We start from the raw sequence: 18,167 nt of genomic DNA, 5'->3' as shown, positions 1-18,167 counted from the left end.
CAAGTCGTTTGTCGCCTCAGAAAATAATCTGGGGACAAGCTTTTTGTCGCCACAGGACTCCCTTTCGCGACAAGCATCTTGTTACTATAGCGGACGCTTGCACGACAACAGATTGCCGCGTTAGATTTCTTACGACGATGACCAACGTTGTCACCCAAACTACTTATGGGGACAAACTGTATCCGTTTGTCACGTAAAGTCTAATGCCACGGGGATCTAGCGACAAACCTGGTGACAAAATGTGTTTGTCACCTAACTTCTTTGGAGACAAATAGTAAGTTTTAGTGACAAATTTTGTTTGTCTCAAAAACAAATTCTGTTGTAGTGTGGACCTGGTTTTTGAGGCAGTTCATAGTTGATGTTGGTATTGAGAACAATCACCATTATGTTTTCATAACAGATAAGCAGAAAGGGTTGTACATGCTTTGCAAGATCTTGTCCCAAATGCAGAACATAGACATTGTGTTATGCATTTGTACAATAGTTTCAAGGGGTCTCATCCTGGACTTGGTTTGAAGAATAGAGTGTGGGCAGCTGCCAGAGCAACAACAATCCCTTGGTTCAATACTGAGATGAGAATGATGCAAGAAGAAGATCGACATCTTGGAGCTGCTGGCTGGTTTGATGACAAACCTGTAGCTCATTGGAGCAGGAGTCATTTTAGAGAAACATCCAAGTGTGACATCTTGTTGAATAACCTATGTGAGGCATTCAACAAGGCAATATTGGAAGCCAAAGATAAACCCATCTTGACCATGTTGGAGAGGGTTAGGACATATATCATGGTTAGAATGGCAAGAATGAGAGAACTAGCAGACAAATGGGTACATATTGGGCCTAGAATTCAAAAAATCATTGAGAAAAACAAAGTGGACAGTGGCTCATATGTTTCATTCCTTGCTGGTGATAAGACCTACCAAGTGTTTCATATTGGTGGATTTTCGTTTACTGTTGATTTGGCAACCAACACATGCACCTGTAAGAGATGGGACCTAACTGGGATTCCATGTTGCCATGCAATTTCTGCAATCTGGAAAAGACAAGATGATCCAATTCAGTATGTGAATGAATGCTACAAGAAAGAGGCATACATGAGAGCATATCAACCTTATATTAGGCCCATGGCCAGTCATGAGTTCTGGCCCAGATCTGATAACACACAAGTCATGCCCCCTGCTTATCACAAACAGATTAATTTGGAGGCCCAAAAAGACTAGGATTAGAGAGCATAATGAGCCACCACCACCATCACAAGCTCAGTCCAGACTACCTAGGCATTATGTGAAGATAAAATGCAAAAAATGTGGCCAAGAAGGCCACAATATTAGGTCATGTGGTAGGAATAAGGGACAAGGAAGCTCAACCAATAAACAAGTTAGAACTTGTCAACTTTAATGTTTGTGTGGTTAGAACTTGTCAACTTTAATGTTTGTGTTGTTAAAATTACTGCTGAATTATTAATTTTTGTGGTTAATGCAGCCTGAAGCAGAATCCAATTCACAGGCCACTGAGCAAACTTCATATTCAACACTAGTGGTACTCTAGTTTTACTTTTATAGCATTGTGCATGAATTAAGCAGTCTTGTTGGTTGTCATTTTGTATGATTTTTCTAACACGGAATTGATGTACTAGGTGCAAACACCACAAAATGAGTCCATTAAGGTTGCTAGAGTAAGTCAAGCAGCTAAAACTCAGCCAACAAATGTGCAAAGGAGAAAAGGCTCAGTAAGTATTGTCTTTAGTGATTTGGGTGGTGTGATCTTGGGCTTTATATGTGATAAAATTCATACTGTGGATGTGTTTGTAGGTTCAAAGAGGAGGCAGAGTGACAAGACAAATAGGTAGACCCAATCCATCATATTCACAGCCTTTGCCCCAACATGACACGAGTGGATCCCAATCTCAGCCTCAATACCCTCCAACTGGTTCACAACCTCTGCCCCAGACCAGTGGAAGTGGTTCCTTAGCAAAGAACAAGAGAGTAATGTCCCCTGCAAAGAAGCAGCTGCAGAAGAAAACCACGCACGCAACACTGAAAAAGTCAATCCCTTGGATGCCTTGACATGAATAAATGTGGGAAGAAATGCTTGTTAAGGATTTTGAACTCATTGTGGCAGAGTGTTTGGTTCATTAGTCTGTTCTGTTTTTGAGATGTATATGTTTTGAAACTCTGCCAATGTTTATATACTCATTTGGAGATGTGTATGTTCTAAAACTTGTAGTTCCACATGATTATTTTGGAAGTCTGCTAATATCATTTTGCATTTTGGGATGAATTTTAGATGGAAAAATGTAGGTGAAATGTGGAAGTGCAAATTTTGCCTTTGTTTGATGGTCATTTATTTACATAAATTATGTTCAATTTATGCATCAATTAAGTTCCAATTGTGCATCCAATTGTGCATCAATAAAACTCCAATTATGTCAAAATTACTACAACTTTCATATTATGCTAATTTATTAGAGAGGTAAACATTAAACAAGCTCATTTATTAATTAATTATGTTGGTGTAGTTGTACTCAGTAAAACACCATGTTGGTCCAATTTGTAAAACAACAAGTTGTTCTTCTTACAGCACCTCGCAGAGTTAGAATTCTACTCTGCTCTTACTTTGCTGATGAATGCCTTTCATTTGGTAAAGCATCACAAATTGAATATTAATGCCTCTTCTTAAAGTTTCTCTAACTTTATTTAGTTAGCATCCAGTTTTAAACACTAGCTTTCTCTTTTTTTTCTAGACCAAAGATTTAATTTCAAAAATCAAATTGTTTTTAAACAAAAGTATATTCTCTTTATATTTCTTTTCTCAACTCAGTAGTATCTACCATTACTCCACTCAAACTGCATTTTATTTGATAATTTGAGTAATCCTAATATTGGGCAGCGGTGGACAACGCTCATAATTTGATTAATCCTAATATTGGGCAGTGGTGGACGACGCTATTAGCAGCGGTGGACAACGCTATAGCAGCGGTGGACGACGCTATGAGCAACGATGGAAGACAGTATGAGCAGCGGTGCAGCACGGCATCGTCGTCCATTGCAGATACTTTGTGGGTCAGCGACTAATGGCCCAAACTGCAGTTATGACTAAAAATGGTGGGTTTTGGAGGGAAAGAACCCCAAAAATGGCAGGATTCTAATAGGTTAGGAAAGGGGGGAGGCGCCAAATCTGGTACAGTGATGGTTTAGACATAAAATGATGAAAAAACCCCTTAAAAGGGAGTCACGTGCGCAGCACATGGACATTTTTAAAGAAAGTTCAAACAGAATGAGCTTCAGGTCCTACATTGCAACAAATATTTAATTCAGGTGGTAAATTAACACAATTTTTTTTTTCAGGTGGTAAAGTGAGATTGAGGTCAAAGTTCAGATGGATAAAGTGTAAAAAAGCCTAACTTGGGTGATGATCATTGACAATTTTGGACAAAAAAAAAACTCATAGGACAAATATGTTTATAAATATTTTAGTAAATATCTAATGGTCTACACATAAAAATGAGGTAGCTATCATTATACATGTGCAATATAATTTTTTGTTTGTTTGAAATATACTTCATAAAGCCCAAAAGGAGCTGCTCGAGCAAAACCCAAATTATTAATGATAAAAAGGACAAAATAATTTATGTAAGTATTGGATAATAAAAAGGTGATTGGTGGACCTTTTATCAGGTAGGCTTTTCTTTAACATTTTTAAAAGTGGATCTTTATATGAGGTAAATTTTAGGGTTTTTTTAAAGTTCAAAATGAAAAAGCCCATCATCGGTCGACTCACCTGCAAAAATACGGTGACAGGCCGGTCCACTTTAATGAGCCGAGCGCTCGGCACTTTCATCAAACACTCGATACTATTCATCAAGCGCTCGACAATTGCCACTGTACGACATTAACTATTTGAATTGCATAAAACACCTAGTGGCATTTTTCCCAATTAAAAAAAAAACACACACACACACTAAGCACAAAAAACACGGAAGAAATTATAACGTGGGTTTTATTTGTACAAAGTGAACCTATTTGACATTGTAACCTTTTAGGTGAATTTAGTTATCAAAGTTCAAAAGTGGACTTTAGAATCATTATCTGTAAATTTTATCAACATTTTAAAAATAATAGGTGAACCTTTTCAAGGTTCAACACTTTTATTTTTATTTTTTTAATTCAGGAAAGAGGGGATCCAACTTAGGTGCAAGAGAGCAATTCTATTGCCCTTCCAACCGAGCTACCCTATCAACTGCTAACATTCAACACTTTTAGTGGATCATTTTATTATCGAACACTTACATAGCATAATCAAGTGAATGAGACATGGTTTAAAGATTATATGAAAACAAAAATAGTGACAATTAGAGATTAGACTCAAAATTCAAGGAATCGAGAAGGAAATGAAGATAATTGGCAATATTGATAAGTTAGAGACGGAACAAAGAGGGGTAAGGATTTAATGCGGATGAACAGTAAATAAGCATGAATGCAGGCGCGAACATGGTGCCGACACGGTGTTGACATATCATGAACTGGCTACAGCACACAAAATCGAGATGTGCTGACATTGTGTCGGTACCATGTCTGCGTTTGCATTCATGTTTATTTACTGTTCATCCGCATTAGAATCTGTCCCAGAACAAAGAGATTGCAGTTTCTTGTACACTGATGCTCTCTTTTCACCTTCGATATCTTTAATTGTAATCTTACTTTTTAAGTGAAAACCATGGCTGATGATTTGGGTGAAGACAACACAAAATTTTTTAGATGGAAAGGACACATCCATGGCTAATGATTTTGGGTGGTTGTGTTCTTGTTTTCTTTTTTTATATTTAGGTTTTTGTATTGTCACGTCATCTTTTGTGAACTCTTTATATTTTCAAATTTTTTCTATGTTTATCATAGTAAATATAATCCACATAGTAGATATGTTTATCATAAATAATTGGCAAAATGTATATCAAAAGGAAAAAATTATAATAAGTTTTATGCTTATGGCATAAAATGAACTGACATGGTGCAATAGAAGTAAAAACAAATCGAACATATGTATAGCTTTCAAATGACATTTTACTTCTCTTGATTTTGATTTCAAATGACATTTTGATTTTGATTTCTTAGTTTTGGGGTTTATGTTCTTGATGGAGATTTTGATTTCTAGGTTGGTTTGAGATTGGATGACTAATTTGAAAGCTATACACATGTTCTAGTAACCTAAGAAACTGATTTGGGGTGATGAATTGAAGGAAATTAAAGTAGAGTGAAATTTGGAAAATCTGCAATTTTTTTTGGAAAATTTAGCTGTTTCAGATAGCCTAGTTTGTCACCAATTATCTTGAGTTTCATAGCTTCTTTTTGAATTATTTTTATATGATTGTAAAGAGGAGATTCATAGCTTCAAAATAAGTATAAGATTGTTGATTTTGATGGAAATTTGATAAGCCAAAAGTAAGGATGAAGTTGAGATAAAAACTGGAAAACATGAGGCTTGAGGTTGAAGATGTTGAACAGTAAATTAACATAGAAAGACCAAAATACCCTTATTCTTAACATAAAATGTGACGAAATTGGACAGGAGGTGTCACATTGAAATTTTTAAAAAATTCAGGTGGCACATTGAGTCGAAAAATTTATTAGATAGTGAAGTAAAAAACGGGTCAAAGTTCAAGTGGATAACATGATTAAAAAAAAAAAAAAAAAAAAAAAAAAAGCCTTAAAAAGTAACTATAGCCAACTCATCTTATTTGTAGTTCCTTAAATGTAATTAAATTTAACAATTTATAATTTTTGTAAAAATATTTGCAAAGATATTTGTTTCATAATTCTGACCCGATTATTTTATACATAACAAATAGAAATTGTATTTTAAGAATATTGAAATTTTTATGTGCATTATTAGTCTATATAACTTATAGTATTATTTAAAGCGCCCTCTTTGAAATAAAAGTGTGGCTCCGCCGCTGTTCGGGTGGATTCAAATTGGGAAAGTCCAACGTCTGCTCAAACTATAAATTGGGCCTGAAATTACTAAGTATCTCAGTTGGACAAAAGAAAATGTCAAAATGTTAAGCTTAACTAAAACTTGTCCAATAGAGAAAAAATAACATCAGTTAAGCACAACTTAATATTTTTTTAGTAAACTATTAAAAACCCCCACTTTTGAACTTGAATAATTCAAAACCTCCAGCCTTAATTAAATTAATTCAAAACCCCTATTAAGGATTTAATCTCTCCCAAAACCCTCTGGTTAATTATATTCAGCTAGGTTTGACCTCCCTTTGTTTTCAATATTCCAATTATAACCATGAAAAAATATCAACCGACTATTTTGGAAATTGCTTTCTCTCTCCCCCAACCCGATCTCTCTCTTCTCTCTCGTCACTCTCTCTCCCCGCGCCTGTTGACTGGCGATATCGTCATCGTTCGGCGACATCGTCATCGTCCGACGACGGTTGCTAGCGAGACCACCATCATCAGCTTCGTCTCTCTCTCCTCTTCCTCCCTCTGCCATCACTCGCCCCGATTCATGCCCAAACAGCCCAAATCACCGCGACCAGATCAGTGGTGCTCGCAGGCGATCTGCCTTTTTCGGCGGAGTTGGAATGCCAAACCACCCAAGCCTTCTTCCTCTCGACGTCCTGAGCACGATGGTGTGCTCGGATTCTCCATCCGATCAGCCACGGTGGCAGATCGAAGCCACAAAGGCCGCAGCTTCTCCGCCAGCAATCTGCCTTTTCCGGCAGCCATGGATGACTTCCTCTCGTCGTCCTGAGTTTGCTGGTGCTCTCGAACGTCACGACACTTCGATTTCTCTGGAAATGGCGACCTGAGATGGTGATCGGAGGTGGCGACCTGAGATGGCGACCGACTTAATCCTTGTGTGTAATTTGGATTTGAGCTCATAGATGGTTTTAAAGGTTAATTTCCATTATTATTTAAATTATTAGTTGATGTTCAAAAAAACAATAGTTGGATAGGGAACTTTAAGCCTACATTTATTGATTAAACAGTTCAGTTCGTGAAACATGAGTTTTAAATGAATTTTGAATGAAATTATGGTTCTGAAATATGATGAATCAAATTTGCAGGTAGAAACAGATTGAGGCAGTGGCGACTGTCGTGTACTCGTCGCGCGTGAGGTGATCGGACGACGTTGTCTAGGGTTTCAGTTTCACTAAATTCAATTTCACTGAATTCAGTTTCAGTGCATTCAGTGAACTGAATTTGAATTTAATGAATGCAATGAAACTGAATTCACTGAAATTGAATTCAGATTAAAACTGAATTTAGTCTATAGTTGTTTGATAGGCTCACATCGATGGCTTGCTGTGTTGGCTACTCCTCTCATCTCGATGGCTTGTTGTATTGTTGTTTTTTTTTTTTTTTTTTTTTGATAAGGTTGCTGTGTTCTTTATAGTGAAACGGAATTCAGTAAAGGTGTAACTGTTTTAGTGAAAGTGTAATTGTTAGTGAAAGTGTAATTGTTAGTGAAGGTGTAATTGTTTTTTAATTAAGGTGTAATTGCATTTTAGTCAAGGTGTAATTGTTTCATCACTTAATTCAGTTTCACTAAGTGAATTCATAACTGAATTCTTCAATTCAGTGTAACTGAATTTCTGAAATTCAGTTTCAGTGTAATTGAATCCTTGAAATTCAATTTCAGTGTAACTGAATTCTTGAAATTCAGTTTTAGTGTAATGAAATTCAATTTCAGTGTTTGATTTTAGTTTTAGCGAAATATTGAATTTTAACAAAAACTTCAATTCCAGAAAAAAAAAAACAGTTTCACCAAAATTCAGTTACAGTAATGTCAGCGTGCGTCAGCACGTGTCAGCATGCGTCAGCGTACATCAGCATGTGTCAGCGCATGTCATAAGAGTAATTTAGGATTATAAGTTATAGAGAATTTTGAAACAGTTTCTAGATGGGTGGGGGTTTAGGCAAATTTTTTAGGTGATTAAGGAGTTTAAAATTACGGACTAATATTTTTTTAGCTAAATAAAATGGGATTTTCTTTTAATTGCTGGACGGAATCAAAATGGAAACAAGAAATGACTACTAGACCACATTACACCAGTTTAACTTATTAATATTCCAAGAATTATTAAACCACATTTGTTATTGCACTGTAGTACCAAAAGTACCAATTAAATGTGTGTATATATATAAAGAAAAAAAAAAATAAAGCACTGTTCTTGTATATAGTACCGACTACGTGCATGAAGCTTGAAAAGAAAATGGCCAAAAAAATATGAAATGTGTTAGCTGTTAAGGTTTTTATGTAACTGTGACCAATCAAATACCGATTACATTCTTCTCTTTGCAATGAGCCAAGACTGTAAACAATCAAATTCTTTATAAACTCTGGGCTTTGCAAATCATAAATATTAGGTCTATTAGTTTTTCTGAGAAGCAAAAGTGATGCATGCAAAAATGTGGTGGGAAGATTCAGAACCTTTATTTCTAACTCATAAATTGGAGTGCATGTACACATTCATTGCTGCAACAATGAGTAAGTGAAGCAACAACTATAGGTTGAAAAACTAGTCAAATGTAAGACTGTCATGCAGATTTGGCCGCGTTAACTGCATTCTGAACATGCAAAGGCTTCTTATAAGACTGCAACAAGAGAGAAGAGCATACCACACTTAGAGATGAAGCAGCCATACAGGCACCGGCAAGCCAAGGTGGTAATCGAATTCCAGTGAAAGGGAACAAGATTCCAGCAGCGATTGGCATGCCAAGGATATTGTAGCCAAGGGCCCAGACGTAGTTCAGCCGAATTCGAGACATGGTCTTTCTAGAGAGATCTATGGCTGTAACTACATCTTCCAAATTGCTCTTCATCAGAACTATATCCGCAGCTTCTATAGCTACGTCAGTGCCCGCACCAATTGCCATGCCAACATCTGCTGCAACCAAAGCTGGTGAGTCATTGATTCCATCTCCCACCATTGCCACAGTCATTCCTTTCATCTGCATCCAATTTCAGTTTAACAAGTCAGAAAAGGCTATGCTTTCTCAGAGTGTACTCACATATTTGGCCGGCAAACAAAGCTGATATAGAATAATGAGTGTAATCATCTCTTAGAGAAATGAATTTGCACTAGATGCATCACTAATAAATGATATGAACACCATAATTCAAAATTCTGTGATCTACATTCAAAACCTGAATAAAATTGCTTGTGCAGCTTGGTATTTCTTAGTCCCAGACTCATGATTGTCAAACTTGAATAAAATAATTAAACAAGTGACTGAAAAGCTCTGTGGTTTTCTGAAATAAGTCAACCTAATGATCAAAGCATGCTATCATATTTTAGCTCAATTCTTTTTTTCAATGACTTTTACAAATCAACTTAAAACGCCTTTCTGTAATTTTCAGCTCGAAAATTTGTTGGAAAAATTGACAAAGGTAAAGGCCAGAGAAGATGAAAGGAACCTACACTAAAGTGGAGTGTTTGAGGCATGCATGCCTCACAAGATGCCATGTTCTAGAAAGTAGGAGCTGAACTAGGAAGAAAAGCTCCCAACATATTAGTCATGCAAAACTCTATCAGCGAGTAAAAGCGTATTAACCAGGCTTCATGCAACTACGAACCACCTTCCACTTTTTTCTTAATGCCTTTTATCTATATTACGACTTCCCATTGAGTTTCACCTTATACTCACTTCACCAGTCACTACTCATTGACAAATGTAATTTTCTAGGTAGTAACTTCATAAGCTTACCTGTAACTCTTTGATTCTATCAGCTTTCCCCAGTGGATCTGTCTCGGCAAACACCTCATCAATGCCAACCTCCTTTGCAATGGCTGCTGCTGTAGCCCAGTTATCACCAGTAACCATGATGCTTGAAATGTTCATTGAGTGTAGATACGAGATGACACGCGCAGCCTCTGGCTTGACTGGATCAGTTACAGCAAAAGATCCAGCAACCTTGCCATCAATGGCAACTAACACACATGTTCGAGCCAGTTTCTCATTTTCTGAAACATATTCCTCAACCTCAGGACCAACCTGAACACTACAATCCCGCATGAGCCTCTTGTTCCCAACCAAAACCGTTTTATCACCAACTCTTCCACTAACTCCAGATCCAGTGTGCACCTCAAAGTCCTTCGCCTCCATCACCTGTTCAGTTGATCCAAACTTCTTAAGCAGCCTCTTAGCATGCTTTACCACGGATTTTGCTATTGGGTGTTCACTATTTGCCTAAAAGATAGCACATATACTAGTGAGGTTTCATCATTCATAAAAAATATAAATATGATGGAAAATGATCAGCCATATCAGAGGTTATTTGTGATTATCTCATGCTTAGCTTAACTCTTAAAGTACTCAAAAATTTTCAAAAAAGCTACAAAAAGTAAAATTTTCATGTTAAAATTTGAAATATAAACTCAAACCTCTGCAGCGATAGCCACAGCACAGAACTCCTCCATTGAGTGATTGGAAAAGAGCACAGCACTAACTACTGCTGGTTTTCCAACTGTCAGAGTCCCCGTCTTATCAAAGACAACTGTTTTAACCTGCAGGTTCAAATACATGCATTTTTTAATAATTGAAAAAAAAAAAAGAAAAAAAAAAAGAAGGCGCAGTTAAAGATCCAGACACCTACAAAGTGACAAATGAAATGCAATGTATGAATGTGCACAAGAAAGGAATAGACAAAAAAAAAAAACAGCAAAAGGAACAAAACAACAATCTTTATATGATACCTCTCTGTCCATCAAAATCAAGAGACATTTATCACCATGCTAATAAGAGTATGCTAGTAGCTTACTGGGAATAATATGATACTTGGTGACATGAATAAGGTGTATACAACCACCAATTCTCTGGAACCAAAATCTCATATGAGACAAATTTCAAATAAAATAAATAGTTTCATTTTCAATAATCATAATATTTTTGAGCGCTTATATGTTAACCCACACAGAGACACAGATACATACATATACTCTTACAAGTGAAGAGGAGATGTTTGGTTTGGCATCCCAATATATGTAGAAAAAAACAAAAACATCCCTCCACACCTAATGACAGAGATTTTATTTATCTTCACGTTAAGAGCCTAAAAGTTCACAGAAGACGGAGCATTTTACTGCTCCTAGATGAAGTATAATTCTTGTTATAATTGCAAACACAAACATAAGCTATGTTATGTTGGCAGAAAAAAAGAAAAAGAAGAAAGCAACCTCATAGCAGAGGAAAAAGAAAGAAAAAGAGAGTGCAAACTTAATTCATATATAGAGCTTGTAATCAGCAATTGATATTGTGGTGATGATAATGTCATATTACTGAAATTTTCCAAGTACCAATTGTCACGCTTGTGTTTCCTAATATACCACAAACAGAAGGTTTCTCACATCCTTGGAAACCAAAGCAAGTAGGAACAAGTTTACATGTAGTAACTAAACACAATAGCAAAAAAATGCAAATTAAACACAGATTGTAATTGCAAGATGAAAGTTGTTTCCTAGACTAAGGTGGCCTTACCTTATGAGCCTTTTCAAGTGCATTTCCGCCCTTGATAAGAACACCTTGTGAAGCCCCCTTCCCTGTTGCAACCATTACTGCTGTAGGGGTTGCTAGTCCCAAAGCACAAGGGCAAGCAACCACTAACACTGAGATGCCAAACTGTAGTGCCAGCTCAAATTTATCCATGCCCTTTGGTATCCAATGTTTGGGATAAAGATCAAATTCTCCAGGGACGAACCATCCCAACCATGTTAAAAATGCTACAATGACAACCTGATTTGGGAAAGGAAAACAAATCAATTCTACAAATGAAAAATTGTCATCAGACATGGAGTTCTTTGCCTCCAGCTATCACTTAGCCAGTTTTTCAAGCAACAGCACTCAACTATAAATAAAAATTAAAAAAAAAAACAAAAAAAACAAACTCAAAAGTAGTTGGATATGAAGGAAATTGGAGCATCCAACCCAAAACCAACCAATTGGCAATGGGAGGAGAGGCCAAAGAGCTTATAAACTACTATGCAAGGCTTTACATTCCCAGTGTGGGATATATACATATATATCTCATCACGCCCCCTCACGTGTGGAGTCACTTAAGCCAAACACTTGGACACTCATATTGGGTGACGTAGGAGCATGCATGGCCGTTTGGCCAAACACGTGAATTGTCTGCTCTAATACCATGAACAAGATTGGAGCATCCAACCCAAAACCAATTGGCAAAGGGAGGGGAGGCCAAAGACCATATAAACTACTATGCAAGGTTTATACATTCCCAATGTGGGATATCTCTCAACAGGATTAAAAAAAAAAAAAAACTCAACAAAAAAACACAAGCCAAAATAAATCCAAGCAAGCCAAAGACAAAGAAGAAAATGAAAGTGCAGGAAAATTTTGACAGAAGTGATAAGAAGAAAGAGGAAAAGCATCGCCTGCAATATATGTTGCTGATCTTTTAGAGAGAAGTATCTCATGCTGGCATCCAGATGCAGCTAAGTTCTTTAGATACTTATCAATATCTGACTTTCAGTTCAATTTTACCTTTTTGGTATATTATGATGGGAAAAAATGCACATAAAACTTCAATCATTGGAATTACATATTTTAGAAAAGCAGATAAATGTAGCTGAGAACAGTATAAGTACAATTTATTTTATAAGTAACAGAAATTCATGGTATGCTAGAGAGTAAACAAATCAACTCACCAAAGGAACAAAAAACTTTGAAATCTGGTCAGCGAGTTTCTGAACAGGTGCTCTAGCAAGCTGTGCAGCTTCAACAAGTTGAACTATCTGGGACAGTGCAGTCTCTGAACCAACATGAGTAGCCTTAACCAGTAAACACCCATTCTCATTCATGGTGCCACCAATAACCTATTCAAGAAAAAGGAAAAACTAAAATGAAAAAATAGCATTTTTCTTTAAATGATGCAAGTTCAAAGAAGTAAGGATGAAAGATGTACTACCTTGTCACCAAGTCTTTTAGCAATGGGTCTTGCCTCTCCTGTGATCATACTCTCGTTCACATGGCTTTGACCACTAATTACAATCCCATCAACAGGAACTTTTGCCCCTGGAACAATCTTAAGTATATCATTTCTTTGAATAAGTTGAGTGCTAATTTCCATCTCTGAGATAGCATTGCCATCATCATCTAACGACAACAGATAAGCTGTATCAGGAGCAAGTTCAGTCAGCTTCGCTAAAGCATCAGATGTCTTTCCTTTAGCCAGAACTTCTAAGTACTTTCCCAGGAGTATAAAGGATATCAACATAGAACTAGTTTCAAAGAAATCCTGCCCTTCAAATTTATCCAAAGCCAATGCTTTCACTGCTATATAGACAGAGTAAAAATAAGCAACATTGGTGCCCAGTGCAACAAGAACATCCATATTAGCTGACCTACGTCTTAATGCATGATATGATCCCACATAAAACCTGAAAAGGACATACAAAATCAAAGAGTTTTGGGTTCAGAAAGGTATCTAAACATATATAATTCTCAAAGGCAGTCATGCACAAGTGTTGGCTACACAACTCATAGCAAGAACAAGAAGTAACAGTAGAAATACAGTAATTGAATACCTCCTGCCAACAATGAACTGCACTGGTGTGCAAAGAATCCATCTTAAAAGCATCCCTACAGTGAGCATGTTGTGAATCTTGTAGTCTAACCAGTTCCCATAAGGAGGAAGCATTGGAAGCACCATTGAGAACAAAAATATAGGAACCGAAAATAGGCAGCTCAGGAAAAACTGGTTCCTGTATATCTGAATCTCATGCTGCCACTCAGCTTCCCTTCGTCTCGGGGGAATATACAAGGTTGCTTTGTACAATTTGGGGTCATGGCCAGCTTCTTCAATATAATGTATAAGAGATCTTGGACCAGTGAGGTCTGGATCATAGGTAACAGTCACCTTTCTTTCTGCCAAGTCCACTTCAACATTATCTACACCTTCAACTGACTCAAGGGAGGAACGGACAATAACCATATCTTCCGGAGAATTGACTCCTTCAAGTTTTAGATGTACTTTGTTTACATCATTACCAGAGCTAATGAGCTCAGCTCCAAACCCAGCATCTCCTATTGCTTCAATAATGTAATTGGTATCAGTGACATTTGGATCAAAGTGAACCTTTGCTTCTTCAAGGGCAAGACCTACAACTGCATTTTTCACTCCATCAACCATTTGAAGGGCACGTTCAATAGACTCAGAGCAGCTGGTGCATGCCATTCCTTTTATCCTGAGCCGGCATACTGCTATGTCTTGTTCAGGAAACTCATCAACTGGGAAACCTGCATCTTCTATAGCTTCCTTAATTTTTCTTGCCTAACAAAAAGTTCATCATAATGTTACCATTTTCTTATATATAAAGATATGGTATAATAAAGAATCAAGATAAGCCAGAAAAACATGAACAACAATAAAATTTTCAGTAAGGAAAATAAAACATATTTTTCACTACATAAAATTATGAACAAACTAATTTAAATCTGCATCAATGTTTACTTAGCAAAGAAAAACTTGGAGGAAGAATGTTTTTAAAGCATTTTCTGGTGAAGACTAGTGCAGAGAAAGCACATGCCCACACATTAGCATGTGTTAGCTTGTTATACACTGTTGGTCTATTCCCAAACAACTTAAGGTTGTCTAGCATGGTATTAGAGCTCTAATTGCAGGAGGTTCTGGATTCGAAACCTCCAATCCCCACTCCCTACTTCTTTGTTGATTTGCAAGGTGTAGGGTGGGACTACACCCATATGTTTCTCTTTGTCTTCATCTTCGCATGCAGGATAGGGTTCCACTTGAGGGAGAGTGTTAATTTGACATAAATTGTTTTCTTATTCCCTAACAATTTAAGACAATGGCCGTCTAACAACATGCGTGGTAAAAATTTGAGCGCAATTGCATGCATATGCAATATATCAAAATAAATAAATAAATAAAGCCCTTCCCTCATAAATGCTCAATCCCAAAGAAATTGGAGTTACAGAAAATTTAAAAGTACATAAAACATATTACTGCAGTACCTTAAAAAAAAATTGACAGAACATGCAGAAACATTTTGGTTTGGTTACTATTGTTAGACAACCACTAGACCCCAAAAGCTTACATTTTTAGGTAATGGACCAACAATGATATCAAGCTAACACTCTCCCTCATGTGAAGCCCCATCCTGCATCTGGGGAGAAAATGAAATGCAGACTAAGGAAAACATATAGGTGCAGCCCCACCGCCTGCACCTTCCAAACCACAATGAAGTAGGGAATGAGGATCAGAGGTTTCGAACCCATGGCCTCTTGCAAACAAGACTATGACACCATGTTAGACAATCAATAGACTCCAAAATTTTAAACCGTTAAGGAATGGTCCAACAATATATATCGAACTAACAACTATGTCTAACAAACAAAAATTGAATTTAAGAAAAAAAAAAAAAAAAAAAAAAAAAAAGATAATTTTGCGGAAACATATGCAAAAATAACACCTTAGAGTAGGTCCGTAAACTTCACTCACATTAATGAGCTCTGGTATATATTTGACCGCAGCTTGGCCTTGGAGGGGTGACACTGTTGCATTATTGACCCCATTAAGCTTTCCCAACACAGATTCAATGGTAGTTGCATAAGATGCACACTTGATATCACCTATTTTGAACTTAACTGTTCGAATTCTTTTGTCTTTGTTAATAATACCTGAAGACTTCAACAAAGGCACCTTCAGATCAGCCATCCCAGTAGTATCCATTCCATTAACAGCTACTTCTCCATTCAAATTGTCCAAGTCCATCAAACCTAAATTACAAATAACAATAAATACATAAATAATAGGACTTTAGGAGTCAAGCACTCTATAATTTCCAATCTAACATGGAATCACAGACATTTTCATTGTCGTCTTGAAGTCTTGAATTTATATAATAAAATAGAAAAGCATCAATCTTTAACCAATCACTCATCTTTAACCCCAGTTAAGCATAGCATATGTACACACACAGCAATACACACACATGTTTCTCTATTTATGTATTCCTTAATGTAAAAACAATTAAGTTAGCAAAACAAAAGACTACAATGACTAAAGCTAGCCAAAAGAAGAAAAAAAATCAAGATTAATTTGTAATTACTCATATGTGCGCGAGCAATCTATCAAACACCAAGAAAAGTGATACATAAATAGATAAACTGTGTGCTACTGTTACATACAACACCATATCCAATCAACACAAGAACAAATAAAAAAAAATTAACTAAAATAAATCTGTAGCAAGGAAATTCAGAGTTCCAATTGTTCGAAGCATAATTGACCTAAAATTCATCAAGTCTATGACTCATTTAACAAAACCCGACCCATATATATCATGAACAACAAAAGCTCACATACAAACACATATATATATATATACATATAGTGTTTGTTTGTGTGTATAAAGTACCTTTAATCATTGAGAGAGTGGAGGAAAAAGAGAGGGTTTTGTGAGAAGAAAAAGCAAAAAGCTGAGAGGAGAAAAGAGAAGGAAGCGCGTTTGAGAGGCGAGAAAGAAGAAAATTAGGGTCTGCGTGTGTGAAGGTCGGTGAAACCACAGAGAGTCAGAGTGTTTGAGACTTGGTGCGCCAGAATCTTCTGACTGCGGAATTGGAATTGGAATTGTGGTGGGTGAGGCTTGGGCTTGTCGTTTATATAGTCGCCTAGTCGCCTCGCTTTTTTTAAATTTTTGAAATTATAACGTCTTAGATGGGATTCCCACCTTCACCTTGTTGCTAATCGCCGCTGAATGGGAATGGGATACATACATAGTTTCGAACGCTCTACTTCTACAACTCATTTACTTCTAGGGTAAATCACGAATTTTGATCTTTTGATCAATATTGTCATTGTACTCCTATTGTTTACAATTTTGATACGAGTCATGATAGTACGTTAGTATGCCACTGTGTAAATGTATATTGTCACATCAATTAAGATTTAAAAAATTAATATAATAGTTGATATTTCTAATATTATTCTGAATTTAATTTTAAATTTCAATCTAATTTTGAAAATGTTTGATGCGAAATACATCGAGGAAAACTCTTATAAAACATTGAATTTGCATAACGGTAAGAGTTCGAAGAAAGAAGTGCATTCAAATCAGAGTGAAATATGGCATGAAAAGGCACTCCAGAGAGGGAGGATCGATCCCACATAGAGGACCATATTCCTAATGGCGCTTTTTGTGCATTCTCAACCAAGGATCGATCCAGTGGCCAAAAAAAAAAAAATCAAGGATCAATCCCACACCTTCCAAATCGCAAATTTAGGATTTCTTTTGCTCGAAAACCTTCCCTTTTTATGTTTTCTTAATCAATTAGGATTTTAAATAATATTTTAGATATATTTTATTTTACTTTCAGATTTTATCTTAATTACGATTCTTGTTGCCCAAGTTTTGTAAATTCTATAAATATATAGCTTTTTGGCATTAGGGTGGTTGTATTATTAATAAATTTTGAGGGACTAGGATCCTCTACCTACCCATTTCTCTATCATGCTTTAATTTTGGCCATCAAATAGGGAGTAGAGGGAGAAAGAAAGGGGAAGAGGTGAGAAGGTTGATGGCCAAGATTAAAAGCATGGTAAGAAAATGGGTAAGCAAATTAGTAGCAAATTAGTAGAGGATCCTGGTCCAATTTTGAGACACTTTCAATATCTATCCTATTTTTCTGATAGCTAAGGGAATATTAGATTAGTAGATACCCTTATTTTGGCTATTCTCGTTCTAAAAAATCTACATACCTAAGAGATGTCGTGTTCTAGCAAATTTTATTACATTTACCCGTCACGTGCTACATCAATGTTACTTGTATGTACAAATATTTTCTCACACTTTTTTTTTTTTCGATTTATATGATACATGATAGCACAGCACACCATTGTATTATAAAAGAGAGATTTGATCAAATTAACCCGATTAAATAGTCTCCTTCATTGAGTGGTCATGTGCTTAGGCAACATTTGAAATTGGATTCTTGGAAGAAATTAGTAGATTTATTAATTCGGGGTCAATTGGAATACCCAACTTTAGAAAACCGAAAGCTATTATTCATGTGAGCAACAAAATTTTTTGGCATCTTACTATCTATATATATAGCTATGTGCATGCTCTTTCAAATTACCGATTTGATCGAAGTTGTTACCCATCTAAATACATTGTG

At 36.3% G+C, this 18,167-nt stretch overlaps 1 protein-coding gene and 1 pseudogene across 3 annotated transcripts; one reads left to right on the top strand and one right to left on the bottom strand.

Moving 5' to 3' along the window:
• The first annotated feature begins 647 nt into the window (after positions 1-647).
• On the top strand, positions 648-3,071 carry LOC147299657 (uncharacterized; annotated as a pseudogene).
• Positions 3,072-8,426: 5,355 nt separating this feature from the next.
• On the bottom strand, positions 8,427-16,602 carry LOC147299656 (copper-transporting ATPase HMA4-like). 3 transcript variants are annotated; one of them, XM_086248913.1, is made up of 10 exons: positions 16,409-16,602; positions 15,669-15,767; positions 15,490-15,542; positions 13,556-14,301; positions 12,937-13,408; positions 12,677-12,844; positions 11,490-11,744; positions 10,397-10,519; positions 9,720-10,202; positions 8,427-8,963 (listed from the first exon to the last, which is right to left on the bottom strand). In XM_086248913.1, the coding sequence occupies exons 1-10, from the start codon at positions 16,416-16,418 to the stop codon at positions 8,550-8,552; spliced, it is 2,823 nt and encodes a 940-aa protein (XP_086105039.1). In that variant the 5' UTR covers positions 16,419-16,602; the 3' UTR covers positions 8,427-8,549. The 3 variants fall into 3 exon arrangements, with proteins under 3 accessions (XP_086105039.1, XP_086105026.1, XP_086105031.1); XM_086248900.1 differs by having other exon boundaries at positions 15,490-15,767; XM_086248905.1 differs by lacking the exon at positions 16,409-16,602 and adding an exon at positions 16,281-16,327 and having other exon boundaries at positions 15,490-15,767.
• Positions 16,603-18,167: the final 1,565 nt, after the last annotated feature.

Source organism: Dryas octopetala, chromosome 1 (genome assembly GCF_963921425.1).
Source record: "Dryas octopetala chromosome 1, drDryOcto1.1, whole genome shotgun sequence".
Classification (NCBI taxonomy): domain Eukaryota; kingdom Viridiplantae; phylum Streptophyta; class Magnoliopsida; order Rosales; family Rosaceae; genus Dryas; species Dryas octopetala.
The sequence above is the reverse complement of the archived record's forward strand: the minus strand, read 5'-3'. Positions and strand labels throughout refer to the sequence as shown.